We start from the raw sequence: 15,094 nt of genomic DNA on the forward strand, positions 1-15,094 counted from the left end.
ATTTTGTAATGTGAACAGCGTCTTTGAAATTCCAGCTTTCTCAACCATGAGAGCAAATTATTATGGTAATGTTTCAGTCCTCAATAAACCAAGTAGGTATCGATGGCTCGCAACGCTATGGTTTGGTTTGACAACCGTATCTTGTTTGATTTTAGTTTACAATATTATTTTATACATTAACGTAATCTCACGACTTTACGGAAAAAACCGACTAATAATCCTAGCTATTAATTGCGTATCATTCGCGAGTTTTATCGTTAGTTTTTTGGTTACCGTAAGTAGAAAATCCAAAATACGACGATTTCACCAAAAACTCGTCAAATTGTGCGACGCAATTGATGGAAACATATTAAAACGACTCAAGAGACGTTTAACGGTTGGGGTTTTACTAACAATGTCATATTGCATCGGTCTATGCTATATTAGCACAGAGTACGCGCAATTATACATTCTAAATGGTTACATACCAATAAATATGATGTGTTTTGGTTGCAACGTAAGTTCGTGGAATCAAATAACCATTGAAACGCTATGGTATTTCGTCAACATCATTTACGTTTTATCTCTAATTGGAGCCGCATTTCCACAAGTGTACCTGTATTGCTTTTTAGCTAAATCCCTCGCTGATGCGATCAAGCAAAGCGTAAATAGTTTTCATGGAACAAGTTCGAAATATTCTACAATTTTAGCGTTTCGTAAAACAGTACTTGAAATAAGCAAACTCGTGGATGAATTGAATAGTCTGTACAAAAACGTTATTTTGTTGTGGTTCGGTTCCACCTTGCTGACTACGTGTTCGAACATTTGTACGATAATTTTTTTACCATCCGGTACAGTTACCATTTACATTTACTTTTCGTCGTTACAAGTCAAGGATTTGGTGTTGTTGAGTTCTTTGATTCTGGTCGCATCTCAAGTCTCGGAAGAAAGCGATCGTGTTTGTAACGCTTTATTTAGACTTACTGATTCAACGCTTATTGAAGGAAGTAATAGAGAATTATTGGCACTTATTGTAGTTACTAATGAACTTAAAAATCAAAAGATGGCTTGTAAAGCGGGAACGTGTTTCGTTATTACTAAGAATTTGTTGGTATCCTTTCTTGGTTTGATTGTGACGTATTTAATCGTATTTTTTCAGTTTAATCCGGTCATTATGCAAAAAATCAGTGGATAATGATGGCGGATGAATTTAATGTTAATTGTATTCCTGCCCAAGAAAATGGAAAAATAAAGACATTAAAAACCCAATTGGCGATATATTAGGGGTAATGAATGAGATACCAACCCTATAAAAATATTCCAACTTGAAAAACAAATTTCCACCAACTTATGCGATAACCACTTTAAAAAAATCTTACCTTCATTTTTGACAGATTATCAATATCCGTTGTTCTATTTATTTTATTTTGAACAAAATAATATAAAATATTTACTGTTAATGCCTAATGTTTTGTTTTGTATATTGATTAAGTAACACAAACACATTAAGTATGTTCAAGAAGTTATATCAGTATCTCAGAGAGAAGGTATAAGATGCCTTTGTATTCGCGCGCCATAGTCCCAGTCCCCCTTTCAAAATACAAGGGGGGACGTAAAAGGAGGCGCCCGGCTATTTCGCCTCTCCTCAGTCGGAAAATATGACTGTAATTTTTGTCACTCGCGTCGTCGCGCTGACGTTAGTTTTCAAGAACCAATGAGATGCTGGTTGTAATTTAGAGACGGGGATTGACTCCGGACCTACGTTTGGACTGGAGATAAAGCTGGAAATCTGGCGAATTTATATCTTCTCTCTGAGATACTAGATATAACTTCTTGGTATGTTATTCGAGAAGCTATTAATATCGATTGTTAGCCAAGAATATACTTTGCAATAAGTTAGATGGAGAGACTCGTGGAGGTTTTTTTTTTTTAAAAAAACTTTAAAACATTAAATTCCAGTAAAAAAATAGGGGCTTTTGATATTCGTCAACAAAGAGTGGTCATAACGAGACAGGATAATCTTAATCTAGACGGAACCCAAGTTGATATCAAACAAGATTAAAACCAAAATTACACCTCCCCAAGTCTCCAAGTCGAGAGGAATGGAATACCAACAAAATTTATTGCCTAAATAGGCGATTACGTCTCTTAATACAACAGCAAGGGCTAAAGTTAAAGTTAATGAAATATTCAAGCATTATTCAAAGCTATATTCACAAGAATGTTGGGGTGTAACACTATCCTCTCGTTATCCATCAAAGAAACTCTTATTTTGCGACCATATATGTTAACATATCCAGACTCTGCTCAAAAATGACTTCAACAACCGCGATTTACTTGACGCTTTGACATTTTGTTCAATTAATCAACCTTAAACTATTCATTTTAATGTTGTTTTACTTTTGCTTTACTTTTGGTTTACTCTGAACCGTTAATGTCTCTTCAAATTGAGTACGAATAACAAAAAAGAAACAATTCTAATTCATATCATGCCTTAAGTGTATACATTTCCGTCCACTACGAACATACAAGTCGTCAATATCAGACAACCGAAGTCGATGGTCTTACGTGACCTTGATTAGCGTTTATCGTCTCTTAATATTTTCCCATAAACCTCGAAATACCAAAATTAGCGCTTAGGCTATATATAAGTTAAATCCTTCAAATTCGAAAGCTCACAGAGTTTTCAAGCTATAAGCATTAATTTTGATTCACTTTTTGTTTGAAAACGTTGCGTTGGTAAATCAAGGATAACCGTTGTAACAACGACAACTTCCCGCGAATTGACGAACATCTTCAAAAATAAATTATTGTGTTTCTAAGTGCCCGACGACGATAACGCTGACGACGCGGGAAAACCCCTCGTGTCGCTTCAAAACGGTTTGATCTGTAGTGAGCTTTAAAATAAAGATTTACGTAGTAGACTGCAACTTCCAACAGAAACACCAATCCAGAAAATAAAGACATGTACATGAGAAGTAAAAATATGCCATAAGTGTCAGCCAGTGTCTGGGCCTTGAAGGATTCCAAGGGCGGTTTCCAAGAGATGAATTCCAAATTGTAAGCATTTTCAAAATCGTAAAAGTCGGCGCATTTCGTTTCAAACAGAACACTAATCCTGAAAATAAAACGCACTATTTTATAAAATATAAAAGGAAAAGAGGTAATGTTAGAAACAAAAAATTGTTGCGACACAGTCCGCCCTTTGATATAAGGACGGAAAAACGTCGTTTCTGAAGCTCGCGACAGTGCCTCACGCTGCGTACTAAATAATGCAATAGGACGTCGTCAAAACTTAGAATTCCTATGCATCACAGGCTTTTTATTTTCTTTGTGAAAATGAATTTTTTTTTACCTGCATTTTGTGATCAATCTATAAATGGTCTAAAAAATATTTTCAAACTTATTCTGTTTCTAAGCTAAAGCATGTCATGATCTCGCATGACTTTTGAAGAATGATAAACTCACACCAAATTTGTCATTTCCATAATTCGTTTGTTCGTGTATAGGTGTTTCGATACCATTAGTGTCATAGTGTCCCTTTTTTCATCGTCAACTCCGATTTGAATGCGAGAAACGTCCGCCAAATTACATGGATGGCCCCCCTTGTCACAATCTTTCGTTTTGATCCTCTGCAAATCGTAACCTAAAACTCGATTGAGATATTCCCGATGAATTACGAGGGCCATTTTGTCACGCTTGCTCGCCAGTTTTTCAACAAAGTCTTCTTGTATCATGTCGTCCATCAAGTCGACAAACAATTGGTTATCGTGGATTTGGTTGTAAAGTTTTTTCATATGATCACTTTGATTTCTCTGGATAGAAAATAAAAACCAAATTTAAAAATCTGAAGCCAGGTAAGTGTAAAAAGTATTGTCCGCGTGCTTGCATAGAGACGTTTACACCTAGCTTACTTGCAGGCTAGCCAGTGTTTTTTTGTTTTCTTTAGCTAAATGGAAACCTACTTTCTGATTACGGCCTAACAATGACGTTTCAAGACCAAAACTTGAAAGATGAAAATATATTACGTGAATGATACTTGCCATAAACGTGATATACCGATACACCATAGCCTTTCTCATTACGAAGGGTGTGATATCGTCGTGATTAACGAGGTCTTTTATAGACGATATTGTATCGTACGTTTTTATCGAGAACTCTGATTTGAGGTTGCTGGACAGTTCAATGAAAATGATGAGGACACTTAGAAGCCACGACATGCATACTATCCTTGCCGACAGAATTCTTGACGGGTTCGGATAAGCTAAATAAATACAAACATATTTGGGTAAGGAATAACTTATTTAAGATTTTGCCTAGTCTACATAATTCGAGTGATAAGCGGCTATAATGAAAACTGTATTTTATGATTAAAATTAGAATTCATGGTTAAACTTAACATCACGTATTTATTTCACTAAAACTATTGAAGAACTACTGCAATACACACGCTCATAAAAAAATGTGAAGGTTGTGTCCCAAAGGTTATGCAAAATGTCCAATAGAAACGACCTGTTCCTCGGACGAGTTGACGAAACTTGACCAGAGACAGTTAGCAAGAGAGAAACAACGACAATTGCGCAAAAGAAAAGAAGAGACACCTGAAAGTATTTTTATCTTTACAATGATGCTTTGTTTAAACGCGTACAGTATTTAAGAGACTTGTAAGCTCTAGTCTGTAATCTGGTTGATTATTTGAGGGAGGAGATTGAATCAAGGGAAGCCTGTAGAGCTTTAGGATCTAAATCTAGCTCAGAAAAAATTGGGACAAATAGTTATAAGGAGTACGTTGAAAGAAAACCTTCCTACCAAAGGCACACAGCTTCGGCCTTGTCAACGGGTGTAACATACCCGCATAATAGTTATCAAAATCAAAACAGATATCAGAGTAGGGACCATAGACATCAAAATCATAGTCAAAATCGAGTGGAAAATCCATTTTGCATATTCTGTGAAGCTAACGGGCATAATTCGAATGATTGTCCTAAGTTTAATTTGGAACAAAAACGTAACTTAATTAGAGAACAACGTCGATGCTACCTTTGTTTGAGACAGAACCATAGAGTCAGAGATTGCAATGCCAGGTTTAAGACATGTAAGAAATGCCAAAAGGGCCACAATTACGCGGTGTGTGACAAAAACCCAGCTAACTTTACAGTAGAAAATAAGGAGGAGAACGTAACCTTGAACGTGGGGGTAGCCTCAGTTAGTAATGGGGAAGGGATTGATGAAACTGTTTTGCTGCAGTCGGCGAGAGCTATTGTTAGGAACCCAGTACAGCAAAATACAGGTTTAGAAGTAAGGTGTTTTTTGGACTCCGGGGCGCAAGCGTCATTTATTAGGGAAGATGTATCTAGGAAATTAAGATTACCAGTAGTGGGAGAAACTAAGGTTGGATTTAACACCTTCATGAGTAAGGAGGTATCGGAACAAATTAGGAAGCGAGTCAAGGTAACTCTCGAAAACGTAGAAAAACCGGAACAAAGGGTTGAGATTATAGCGATAGAAGTTCCGTACGTTTGCAACTCAGTAACTGCGTTTAAATGCCATGAGATTGAGACATACATGAAACAAAAGGGTTGGCAATTAGCTGATAAACCAACAACTCAGAGCCCAGATTCAGATGGGATGGATTTGTTAAAGGGACTGGAAACAGGTCATCGGCGGGGGGGTAAAAATTATTTGAAATACGTCAGAGGCACCACGTGACACCAAGATCCAAAGACTCCGTATGGAGTAGGACTGGGCACTTAGTCTTTGTATTTAGGAACTTCTTTTTTGACCTGCAGGCAGTGATTAGGCCAACACGAGGAAAAGGGAAACCACTCCTTAGCACTTCGAGTATTCGACGCCATTTTATGTTTTGGTCTGTCTGTAGGAGTAACCCAAGCTATATTTTGTGTCATGGATAATGAACAATATTGTACCTGCAAAGGTAATTGTTTGAGTAAAGGCGGACGTAATGTTTGTCCATGTCGCGCAGCAAGTATAAAATGTACTTTACTGTGTAAATGTGGTAATTGTGTTGGTTGCACAAATGGCAAAAGTTATGGTTATGGAGAAGTGGAGCCAAGGCCTAAAGAGCCTAAAATCGCGCGTGTTAAGTTAACCACTGTTAACGGTGGTATTGCTAAAAAGAGGACCAAAAACGCTGTTGTCGCGAAGACGGGTAGAAAGCTCACAAAAGTCGACAATGATCAAGTAAGGAAATAAAATTTTCGAACCGAACTGTTTCTTGTTTTTTTTTTTATAAACGATTTTCATTACCTTTAGATTACAAAACTTAGCCATTCTCAATTAGTCGCAGTTTTAAAAGACATAATAGAAAACAATCCCACAGTGGTATTTAAAATGCCAGAGCAGGAATCCCCGAAAGAAAGCTCAGATAATGCTGATGTAATTCCAGATGGTGAAAAACCTGAGCCTTCTCCTAGCGCTACACCTGTACAAGCTGCACCAGATTGGTGTTTGTGTGAAAATTGTACAGAAATGCCAACGCCAGTTGAAAGAGTCTGCTGTGCCACAAGAAGGTAATAAACCTTATTTTTTGCATAAAACATTGCTATTGATAATTACGTTTCAGAGGTGTAGGATGCGTAACTGATGGGCGATTCAATGAATTGATTCTCGATCGCGAAAGATTATACCTTCAAATGCAGTTGTTGAGGGAATGACAGAAAGATTTGGACCTAGGATTATGGCCATTGAAACAAAATTGGGATGGGCCGTGCAAGGACCCTTGGATTCGGGGAACCAGGTAAACGTAAATAGCTGCCCAATAACAGTAATGAGGGTAGGTGTAGTGGAAAGAAAAGCTGATGAGATAATTGAGAAATTTTGGAAATTGGAATCTATAGGAATTGAGAATGAGGAGAAAAGGGTGGGATATTTGGAAAATCAGGAAATAATTGAGAATTTTAATTCGGAAACTAAGATGGAGAATGGGCGATACCACGTGAAATTTCCGTGGAAGGTAGAGAAGGAATTGTTGCCTGATAACTTGGACTTAGCAACAAAAAGGGGGAATTCTTTAGTACGTAGATTCATTCGGGACCCAATTTTGTTTGAGGACTATAAGAAGGTCATAGATGACCAATTGGAAAAGGGGATAACAGAGATTGTACCTGAAAATAGCATAGCCCCAGCGGGAACTTTTTACCTTCCCCATCAGCCGGTAAAAAGCGCGTCGGCCACCACAAGCTTGAGAGTAGTGTTAGATGGGTCAGCTCGTGGAAAGGGGCTCCCCTCCTTAAATGATTGTTTAGCAGCGGGACCAAATCTGAACCCGGATATTTTATTGTTATTGTTGAGATTTAGAATGAATAAGGTCGCATTCGTAGCGGATATTGAGAAGGCGTTTCTCCAGATAGCCCTAGCAGAGTCAGAAAGGGATTCAGTGAGATTTTTATGGGTAAACGCTGAGACGCATGACCAATTAAAAGAAAATGATTTTAAAACCCTACGTATGGCACGCGTACCTTATGGAATCACTTCAAGCCCTCTTTTGTTAGCTCTAACAATAAAGTATCACATACACAAGGTGGAGGGAGCGGACGAAAATGTAGTTAGAATATTGGACCAGGATCTCTATGTAGATGATTTGACTAGTGGGGAACAAAATGTAGAAAAGGCTTATGAAACTACTGTAGGAATTAATAAGATAATGAGCAGCACCAACATGCGATTTAGGAAATGTAACACAAATTCGCCAGATCTTAGGAAGTTATGGCGAGACACAAAATCGGAAAATTTGGTCCCCATGTTTGATGGTAAGGAGGCACGCGAAGGAATCAAACTGTTAGGGCTAAGGTGGAACCCAAATTCGGACACTTACTTTTTTGACTTAACAAAATTAATTGAGATTTTACAAAACATCAAGCCGACCAAACGTTGCGTAATCAGTGCCGTTGCACAAATATTTGACCCTATAGGAATTTTGACCCCATTTACAATTAGAGCAAAACTCATATTTCAGAGGTTATGGGTGGAGAAGGTAGATTGGGACGAAACTTTAGGACCAGAGTTAGCTGAAGAATTCCTTGATTGGTGCCACGATTTGCCCAATCTTCGAGATATTAGTATGCCAAGGCATTATTTTGATGGGGAGGAAGAAGTAGATACTTGGGAGTTACACTGTTTTACAGATGCAAGTACGTTAGGTATATAACAAGGGCAGGAAAAATTAGGGTAGCTTTTGTAACATCCAAGGCACGAGTCGCACCGCTTAAGCAGTTTCAACAAGGTTCCAAATTAGAACCCGAACTATCGATACCACGATTAGAACTAATGGGATGCAATTTAGGAGCGCGTTTGGTAAATTATGTAAAATCAACGTTTAGCAAAAAATTGATTAGGAGTTTTATGTGGACAGATTCCAAAATTGCCCTTTATTGGATTAGGGGAGCGTCAACCACGTGGAAACCTTTTATATCAAACAGAATATCAGAAATACAAAGGCTCACAAATACAGAAGATTGGTTCCACTGCCCAGGGGTTGATAATCCAGCAGATATTCCTACACGGGGAGTAAAAGCGGAGAATCTGCACGCGCTCAAAAAATGGTGGGAGGGACCTAGTTGGTTGTTGTTGCCGAGATCAGAATGGCCCATGGACGATTCCAGAAAAATAAAAATAGACCCCAAAGAGTTAGAACAGGAGATGAGAAAAACAATTTTAGTCATAAACATTGATGAAAAACCTGGATTAGATAAGATTATTGACCTACGTAGGTATAGTAAGTTGGACAAAGCGTTAAGAGTTACAGCCTATGTTAGGGCATTCAGAAAAATAAACAATATGGACCCGTAACCGCGGCGGAGATGGTAAAAGCGGAAATAGATTGGGTAAACTGCGTCCAGGGGATAGACTATGCTAACGAGATAGCTACAATTAAAATCGGTGAGAAATTAGGAAACTCAAATAAGCTAGCAACCCTTCAGCCAATTTTCAATAATCAAAATCAACTATGTGTAGGGGGAAGATTAGACCAATCGGATTTGACTCAAGAACAAAAGCACCCCATAATTCTAAATTCGAAACAAAGGTTAGCCTATTTGTTAACGGAACGCAGTCACAACAGAGTTATGCATGGGGGAGTCCAAGAGACCTTAACTCAAGTCAGAGAAAGATATTTCATTATTTAGGGTCGACAATTAGCAAGGAAAGTGGTTAGGGCATGTATGGCATGTAGGAAACTACTTAGTAAAGCTTCCACCAACTGCGCCCTTACCGAAAGATCGGATCGAAGAAGCCCCACCCTTCTCAGTTATAGGGATAGATTTTGCGGGGCCAGTATATGTGAAGGGACCCTCATATTTTGAGAAAAATAAGGATTTGGACAAAGCTTATATTTGTTTAGTAACCTGCGCCGTTACAAGAGCCTTGCATCTGGAACTAATACCATCATTATCAACAGAAGAGTTTATGTTAGCTTTCAGACGAATGGTAGCTAGGCGAGGTTTGCCACATACTATCTACACAGATAATGCAAAAACGTTCGAGCGCGCAAACAAGGACATGCAAAACATTTGGAAAAAATTGAAAGAGGAAAAACTATTGGAATATTTTGGGAGGGAAGGAATTAATTGGAAATTTATAGCCGAACGAGCCGCATGGTGGGGAGGTTTCTATGAACGTATGGTTAGGTCGACTAAAACAATTCTGAAAAAGGTACTTAAAAATTCGAAACTAACCTACCCCGAAATGGAAACCATTCTTTTAGAAACAGAGGCATCCATAAATTCACGCCCAATTACATTTGCTTACAATGACCCCCAGGAACCAACCCCCTTAAGTCCCTCGCATTTTTTACTAGGTAAAAGAGTTAATTCTTTACCACCCCAAACATTCGATCAGACCATTCAAAAGCAAACACAACAACAATTAACAAATAGATTAAAGTACAGGCAGCAATTATTAGATAGGCTTTGGAAAAGATGGCAAGAGGAGTATTGAGTTGAGAACGGCCCATTATTCGGATAAACAATTAACTCATAAAATTAAGTTAGGAGATGTAGTCTTAATACATCAAGACAAAAAACCAAAACATGAATGGAAATTAGGAACAATAACGGAAACATTAATGGGTAGAGACAACCAGGTCAGAGCTTGCATGATAAGATTAAGTAATGGTTCAATAATAAGACGACCCATACAACTTCTGTACCCCTTAGAGATAACTGAACCATAATTTTAAGATATTAAGAAAAATTTAAACTGAAATTAACTAATTAAAATTGGATTGTATAATAAACAAATTAAGAACTACTGTGAAAAACATAAAACATAAGACGTAAAACTAGGAAAAAGAAAATAACAATTTAAATAGGACCAAATTTCTCGCGAATAGTTTTGTATAATTTTTAAGTAATACCATGAATTTATTTATTAACATGAATATATATCTGCATTGACTAGTTAAACTACATATTCAGGGATGGGAGGGGCTTAGTTTGAGTGACGTCAGAGAATTTCTGGCGGTTTGTTTTTAAAGCTAAAGCTCTTGTCACGCGGAAGGCTAATTATGCTTGTAAATTGATCAACTACCGCATTAATTTAACTCCAACAGCAGGGAAAAACCAGCATCATCAATTCTCACGATTTAAAATGTTAGTAGTTTACTTTAAACCGTTACATTCATTTTCATAATGGCCAAGGCTTAGCACTTTACCAACAGTTTTCAGTTTCAGATTAGGAAAAACATTGCAGGCACTTTGTATAATTTCCTTTAAAAGATCAATATCACTTTCGGACATCGTGTTGAGATATTTATTCACGTATCGGCGATCATTTTTAATATTCAGTTGACGCAGTTTGGTGAACCTAACCGAAAATTGTATCCCTCATACAATTTTGTTAAACTGGTCGTCTGCTGTTCGAACTTCCAGGTGTCTCGATTTTGATTGGCTACCGCGATGACGTTAAACGCGTATGTAATAGAAAGGTCCCTCCCATCCCTGAATAACATGATAGAAAGGCTAATGATACACATATATATTCATGTTAATAAATAAATTCATGGTAATACATGACTCAAGGTTGCGTCACATATTACGGTGGGGAGTGTAGAAAATATCACGAGAAATTTCAATTAAATCAAAATTAAAAGTAAATTAACTTAAAGATAAATAACATCAAATAATCTTAGAATAAAATGTAAAAAATAGAAATCGAAAACAACATGTTTTGAAACTTAACAAAAATGGAAAAACCGACAAAAACAAGGTGTTTTCGAAAACAACCTTTCTAGGGAAAACACCACTTCTCTAGGGATGAGCAAGAACTTATACCCTAGAAAGACAGTATTTCATTGGTTCCCCGGACCCAGCCTTTGGTAAGGGTACTGGGCAGGACCAACCCTTGGAGAAAAGTATAAATACCAAAACATTTCCTTTGTAAAATTAGACCCTTTCAAAATTTTCACATGTAGCCACTTTGGACGGAAAAATAAAAACTCGGATCACTTCTTTTTTTATTTGTTACAAAACTTTGGATATTACTCGACTCTAAACTTAGCTTAGAGACTTTAAGAAATTGCGAATTTTGACGTTTTTTGGACTTCAGAGAACTCAAGGTAAATAGGCTATCATTTTTCAGTCGGTGATAGGCTCTATTAAGTAGCCAAACGCTATTAAAAATCCCAGCAATTAGCATGCGCCACTAGGAAGGTGCGATGCCGAGCACCTGCTCCGAGTCAATTGAGCATCTCCTCATTTTTCCCCCTGAATATACATATCTTATTGCTATGTAATGATAAGCTACTGCCATTAAAATTATAATTATGAATTATTCACTCGTTATAAAAAGATCTGTCCACGACCTGATTGGCATTTACACAACATTATCAATACTTCAATTTTCCCAGCATGATTGCTTATTCTTGCCGTTACATACGTCACTCGGAAAGGTAAAGACTCTTTTCATATTATGTGAAAGTAAACATAAGTTCGAAGGAATGGTTTATTTTAAGAGAACGATATTCCAAGCAGTTTTCATAAAGGGTTAATGAAACACCCTTTTTAATGTTGGACCGATATGCGAAATTACTTTGGTTTCGCTGTATCATTAAACTGTTACTTTCTATATTGAAAACTCACCGTATTTTCCATTTTCAGGAGGTTGAGTGAAGGTATAATTTTTAAAGATGGCTCCGCTGTTATTATAACTGTTTCGCTAAAGGAAAATATCTGGGTTGGGAAAGCTTCGTCACAACCATATAATGTCAGGCCATCCACAGGGACGAAAAGCAAATCAAGAATTTCTCCCTTCATATTCAAATATGTTATACATTAATGCTTTAATAGTAAAAGTACGTTTGTTTAATTTATTTTACGTACATTGTCGCTCATGTTAGTGGAACATTTGAAGCTTACAATATTTTCGAATGGAACCCAGTCATACCTTGTACTGTGGAATGTTTTGATATCAATAACTAGCTAAGTTACCCGGCGTTGCCCGGTTGTTCTAAGGAACTGGAGGCAATGAAGAGTTTCCTATCTACGTAGACGCTAAACACTAAATCTGCAAGATGTTGTTTCTTTGAAACCTTTTTTTTAATTAAAATAAAAAAGGAATTTAAATAAGAAGGCCTAAAATAACGTCCGGTGCGCGCGTGATAGTCGACAATCCCCCTTCATGGGTGGCGGAGGGTGGAAACGGAGGAGGGACTTAATATTTTATCTCACTCTATGTTTTCCACCGTCTATCTCTTTGACCTTTTCGTTAAGCCTTGGTTTAGTTTTTGGAACTCACGAAATCACAAGTGTAGTACACTTGATTCGTTTTAGAAATAATTATATAAAGAACGATTTTCACGTAGAGACACATTTTCAAAATCTATCAAGATAGGTTCAAAACCTTTAACTAACATCATGGCAATTATAAACAACCGTCGTACCGTTTCAGAACCGCGGGCCGGAGGGCAGCCTCCATTTTCTGTTTTCTTTGCTCCAGGTTTGTTTTTTCTCTAGTTGGAATACGTCATTTGCGTCTGTATGACCTATCCCCGCGGCATCCAATAGCAATGACGGGCATGAAAGGAGTGGGGCTTACTTGTCCACTAACACCGGCGTAAGAGTAGAAGCGTAAAATCTAGCGACTTAGGTCTTCTTATATAAATCTCTTCTTGATGAAACTATATGTTCAGTTATCTAAACTGTTACTGGCTTAGATTAGGACCTTCTTGACAGATTAATATCTAAATGTTCCCGGACAAATCCACTTCTTGAACTTTCTCTCAGTGTTTCTGTTATCAATCATGGTCAAATTCGGTAACGAATTATGACAAAGAACAAACTAACATTCAAATAAACCACTTTCTTAAATATGTATAAAATTATCTGTCCTCTGGTATCAAGATCAGATTACAGAAAAACGTAAAGATAGGGTGCAACAATAATTTAAAGCTGGAATGAAGTGCATATGTGCAGACTATATAGGGTAGCTTCGCCGCAACAGGGCCCTGGATTCGCTCTGGGATCATTACACCGAGTGCAAAACATTGGAAATGAAAGTTTACAAGTTCGATCACCACTTCCGAGAGCAATTTTCCTTCGCTGTGTTAACCGTTATCTTCGATCTATCAAACGTCAGTGTTTTGTATACGTTAGATGTGAACAGGAATGAATGAACAGCTAGGCTAAGTTTTGATACCCCTTCGATGGATTAATGCTCACTTATAATTCCCCTAAATCAGTGTTTCCCAAGAGCTTTGTCGCAAGACATTACTTCCCTGTAGCACGTTAAGTCCCAATAACAGTCGGGATAGAGTCTCATTGCCTTAAATGTATCAGCTTGTAAAGTGTTCAGTCTGCAATGCGTTACCTCACTGATCTACTTTAAACGAATGCCGAAATAAAGTGCGACTCAACAGATGTAACAAAGTTAGTGCATCAGAACCGCAGAGTGACCATATGCATCACCCGGTATTTATTTTTGGTTCAATTGGTGAGCAGCACAGAAAGAATATGTTATTCATTGGTATTGAATATGCCAGTAGTGACATACTTATGCTTAGTTATTGTTATTTAAACAAAATCTAGATACGTACTTGACGATCAACACGCGATTAATGTACTTCTGCATGGCCAAATATAGGTTTACTGCTGGTTGCAAAAGTTCAGTTTCCTGTAAAAAATTGATGATTATAATTCACAGAAAAAAATATTTCAAAACAGAGCTAAAGTTCTTACAGCAATTACTCCTATTACCAACTCGGTTGTGTTAATGAATCTGTTGAAAAAATAGTATACATTCAAACGGAAATTTTTATTCAGCGAATACCACTGAACACAAGTAAGAAGTGATAATCTTCCTTGCTTATGAAGACGGATTTATTTTTGCTTCTCGATTGTGTTGAATGGTATTAAACAAGTTGAATGTTATCTGCAGTTAATTTAGTCGAGGTACACGAAAAAAGGAGGAATTTTAAATTATTTTCCTTTGCATTCTCTATTTTGAAGTCAAATTCTACTCGATATTTAGGAGAAATTATTAAACAGTGTATTTATTTAAAAACAACCAAGTAGGGTACAAACTATTCATAAAATCAAAAACGGATTTATGTACTAAGAACGTCGGATCGTAGCTTTAGCCTCTAGTACCATCCTCGCATACTTTATTGAGAAACTTCGTCTGCTTATATTTTGACTCCACCCTAAATTCTGTATATAGCGACTTCTAGAGATCGAAAATGTCATTCTTATCTCTATTTTCGTGGTTAATTTTTTTTTTTCGAAATTGCGATATACAGAATTTGTGGGTGGAGTCAAAATATAAGCAGACGAAGTTTCTGAATAAAGTATGCGAGGATGGGTAGTGAATTTCCTACCTTCAACGTTCTTCTTGCATAAATCTGTTTTTGATAAAATGGAGAAGCACTAATTGAGACTGACGTACACTCCGGCTTGAAAAAAATTGCTTTATTTCGGGATCAATCATTAAGACGAGTCTTGTTTACAATGATGTCCGGTATAAAATAAATTAAAAGTTAGAAATAAATAGAAATTAAATTAAGATGAGATTAAAAGATAAAATAAGGTCCTTCATTGCCTAAGAATTCGAGAATTATAGTTGTCTATGACACACGGGAAACGGCTCAGTAACGGTTTTCCCAACT

At 37.1% G+C, this 15,094-nt stretch overlaps 2 protein-coding genes and 1 long non-coding RNA gene across 9 annotated transcripts; 1 reads left to right on the forward strand and 2 right to left on the reverse strand.

Annotated features, from left to right (window-relative positions):
• Positions 1–1,543: 1,543 nt before the first annotated feature.
• On the reverse strand, positions 1,544–14,097 carry LOC149713154 (uncharacterized). 4 transcript variants are annotated; one of them, XM_089846541.1, is made up of 8 exons: positions 14,027–14,097; positions 12,315–12,384; positions 12,075–12,242; positions 4,430–4,580; positions 4,023–4,243; positions 3,448–3,794; positions 2,951–3,097; positions 1,544–2,876 (listed from the first exon to the last, which is right to left on the reverse strand). In XM_089846541.1, the coding sequence occupies exons 1-8, from the start codon at positions 14,059–14,061 to the stop codon at positions 2,852–2,854; spliced, it is 1,164 nt and encodes a 387-aa protein (XP_089702667.1). In that variant the 5' UTR covers positions 14,062–14,097; the 3' UTR covers positions 1,544–2,851. The 4 variants fall into 4 exon arrangements, with proteins under 4 accessions (XP_089702667.1, XP_089702652.1, XP_089702658.1 ...); XM_089846526.1 differs by lacking the exon at positions 14,027–14,097 and adding an exon at positions 12,875–12,968 and having other exon boundaries at positions 1,551–3,097; positions 12,315–12,813; XM_089846532.1 differs by lacking the exon at positions 14,027–14,097 and adding an exon at positions 12,663–12,947 and having other exon boundaries at positions 1,551–3,097; positions 12,315–12,523.
• LOC149713155 (uncharacterized) lies at positions 5,751–6,120 on the reverse strand. The gene is made up of 2 exons (XR_016370744.1): positions 5,984–6,120; positions 5,751–5,906 (listed from the first exon to the last, which is right to left on the reverse strand). It is a non-coding gene; the product is annotated as an uncharacterized LOC149713155 (long non-coding RNA).
• Positions 5,884–6,692, forward strand: LOC149713156 (uncharacterized). 4 transcript variants are annotated; one of them, XM_089846495.1, is made up of 4 exons: positions 5,884–6,180; positions 6,253–6,321; positions 6,386–6,509; positions 6,563–6,692. In XM_089846495.1, the coding sequence occupies exons 1-4, from the start codon at positions 5,884–5,886 to the stop codon at positions 6,568–6,570; spliced, it is 498 nt and encodes a 165-aa protein (XP_089702621.1). In that variant the 3' UTR covers positions 6,571–6,692. The 4 variants fall into 4 exon arrangements, with proteins under 4 accessions (XP_089702621.1, XP_089702595.1, XP_089702604.1 ...); XM_089846469.1 differs by having other exon boundaries at positions 6,253–6,509; positions 6,563–6,690; XM_089846478.1 differs by having other exon boundaries at positions 6,253–6,509; positions 6,571–6,646.
• Positions 14,098–15,094: the final 997 nt, after the last annotated feature.

This window comes from Phalangium opilio, unplaced genomic scaffold (genome assembly GCF_054372755.1).
Source record: "Phalangium opilio isolate 3A_F unplaced genomic scaffold, DU_Popi_V2 ptg000009l_1, whole genome shotgun sequence".
Classification (NCBI taxonomy): domain Eukaryota; kingdom Metazoa; phylum Arthropoda; class Arachnida; order Opiliones; family Phalangiidae; genus Phalangium; species Phalangium opilio.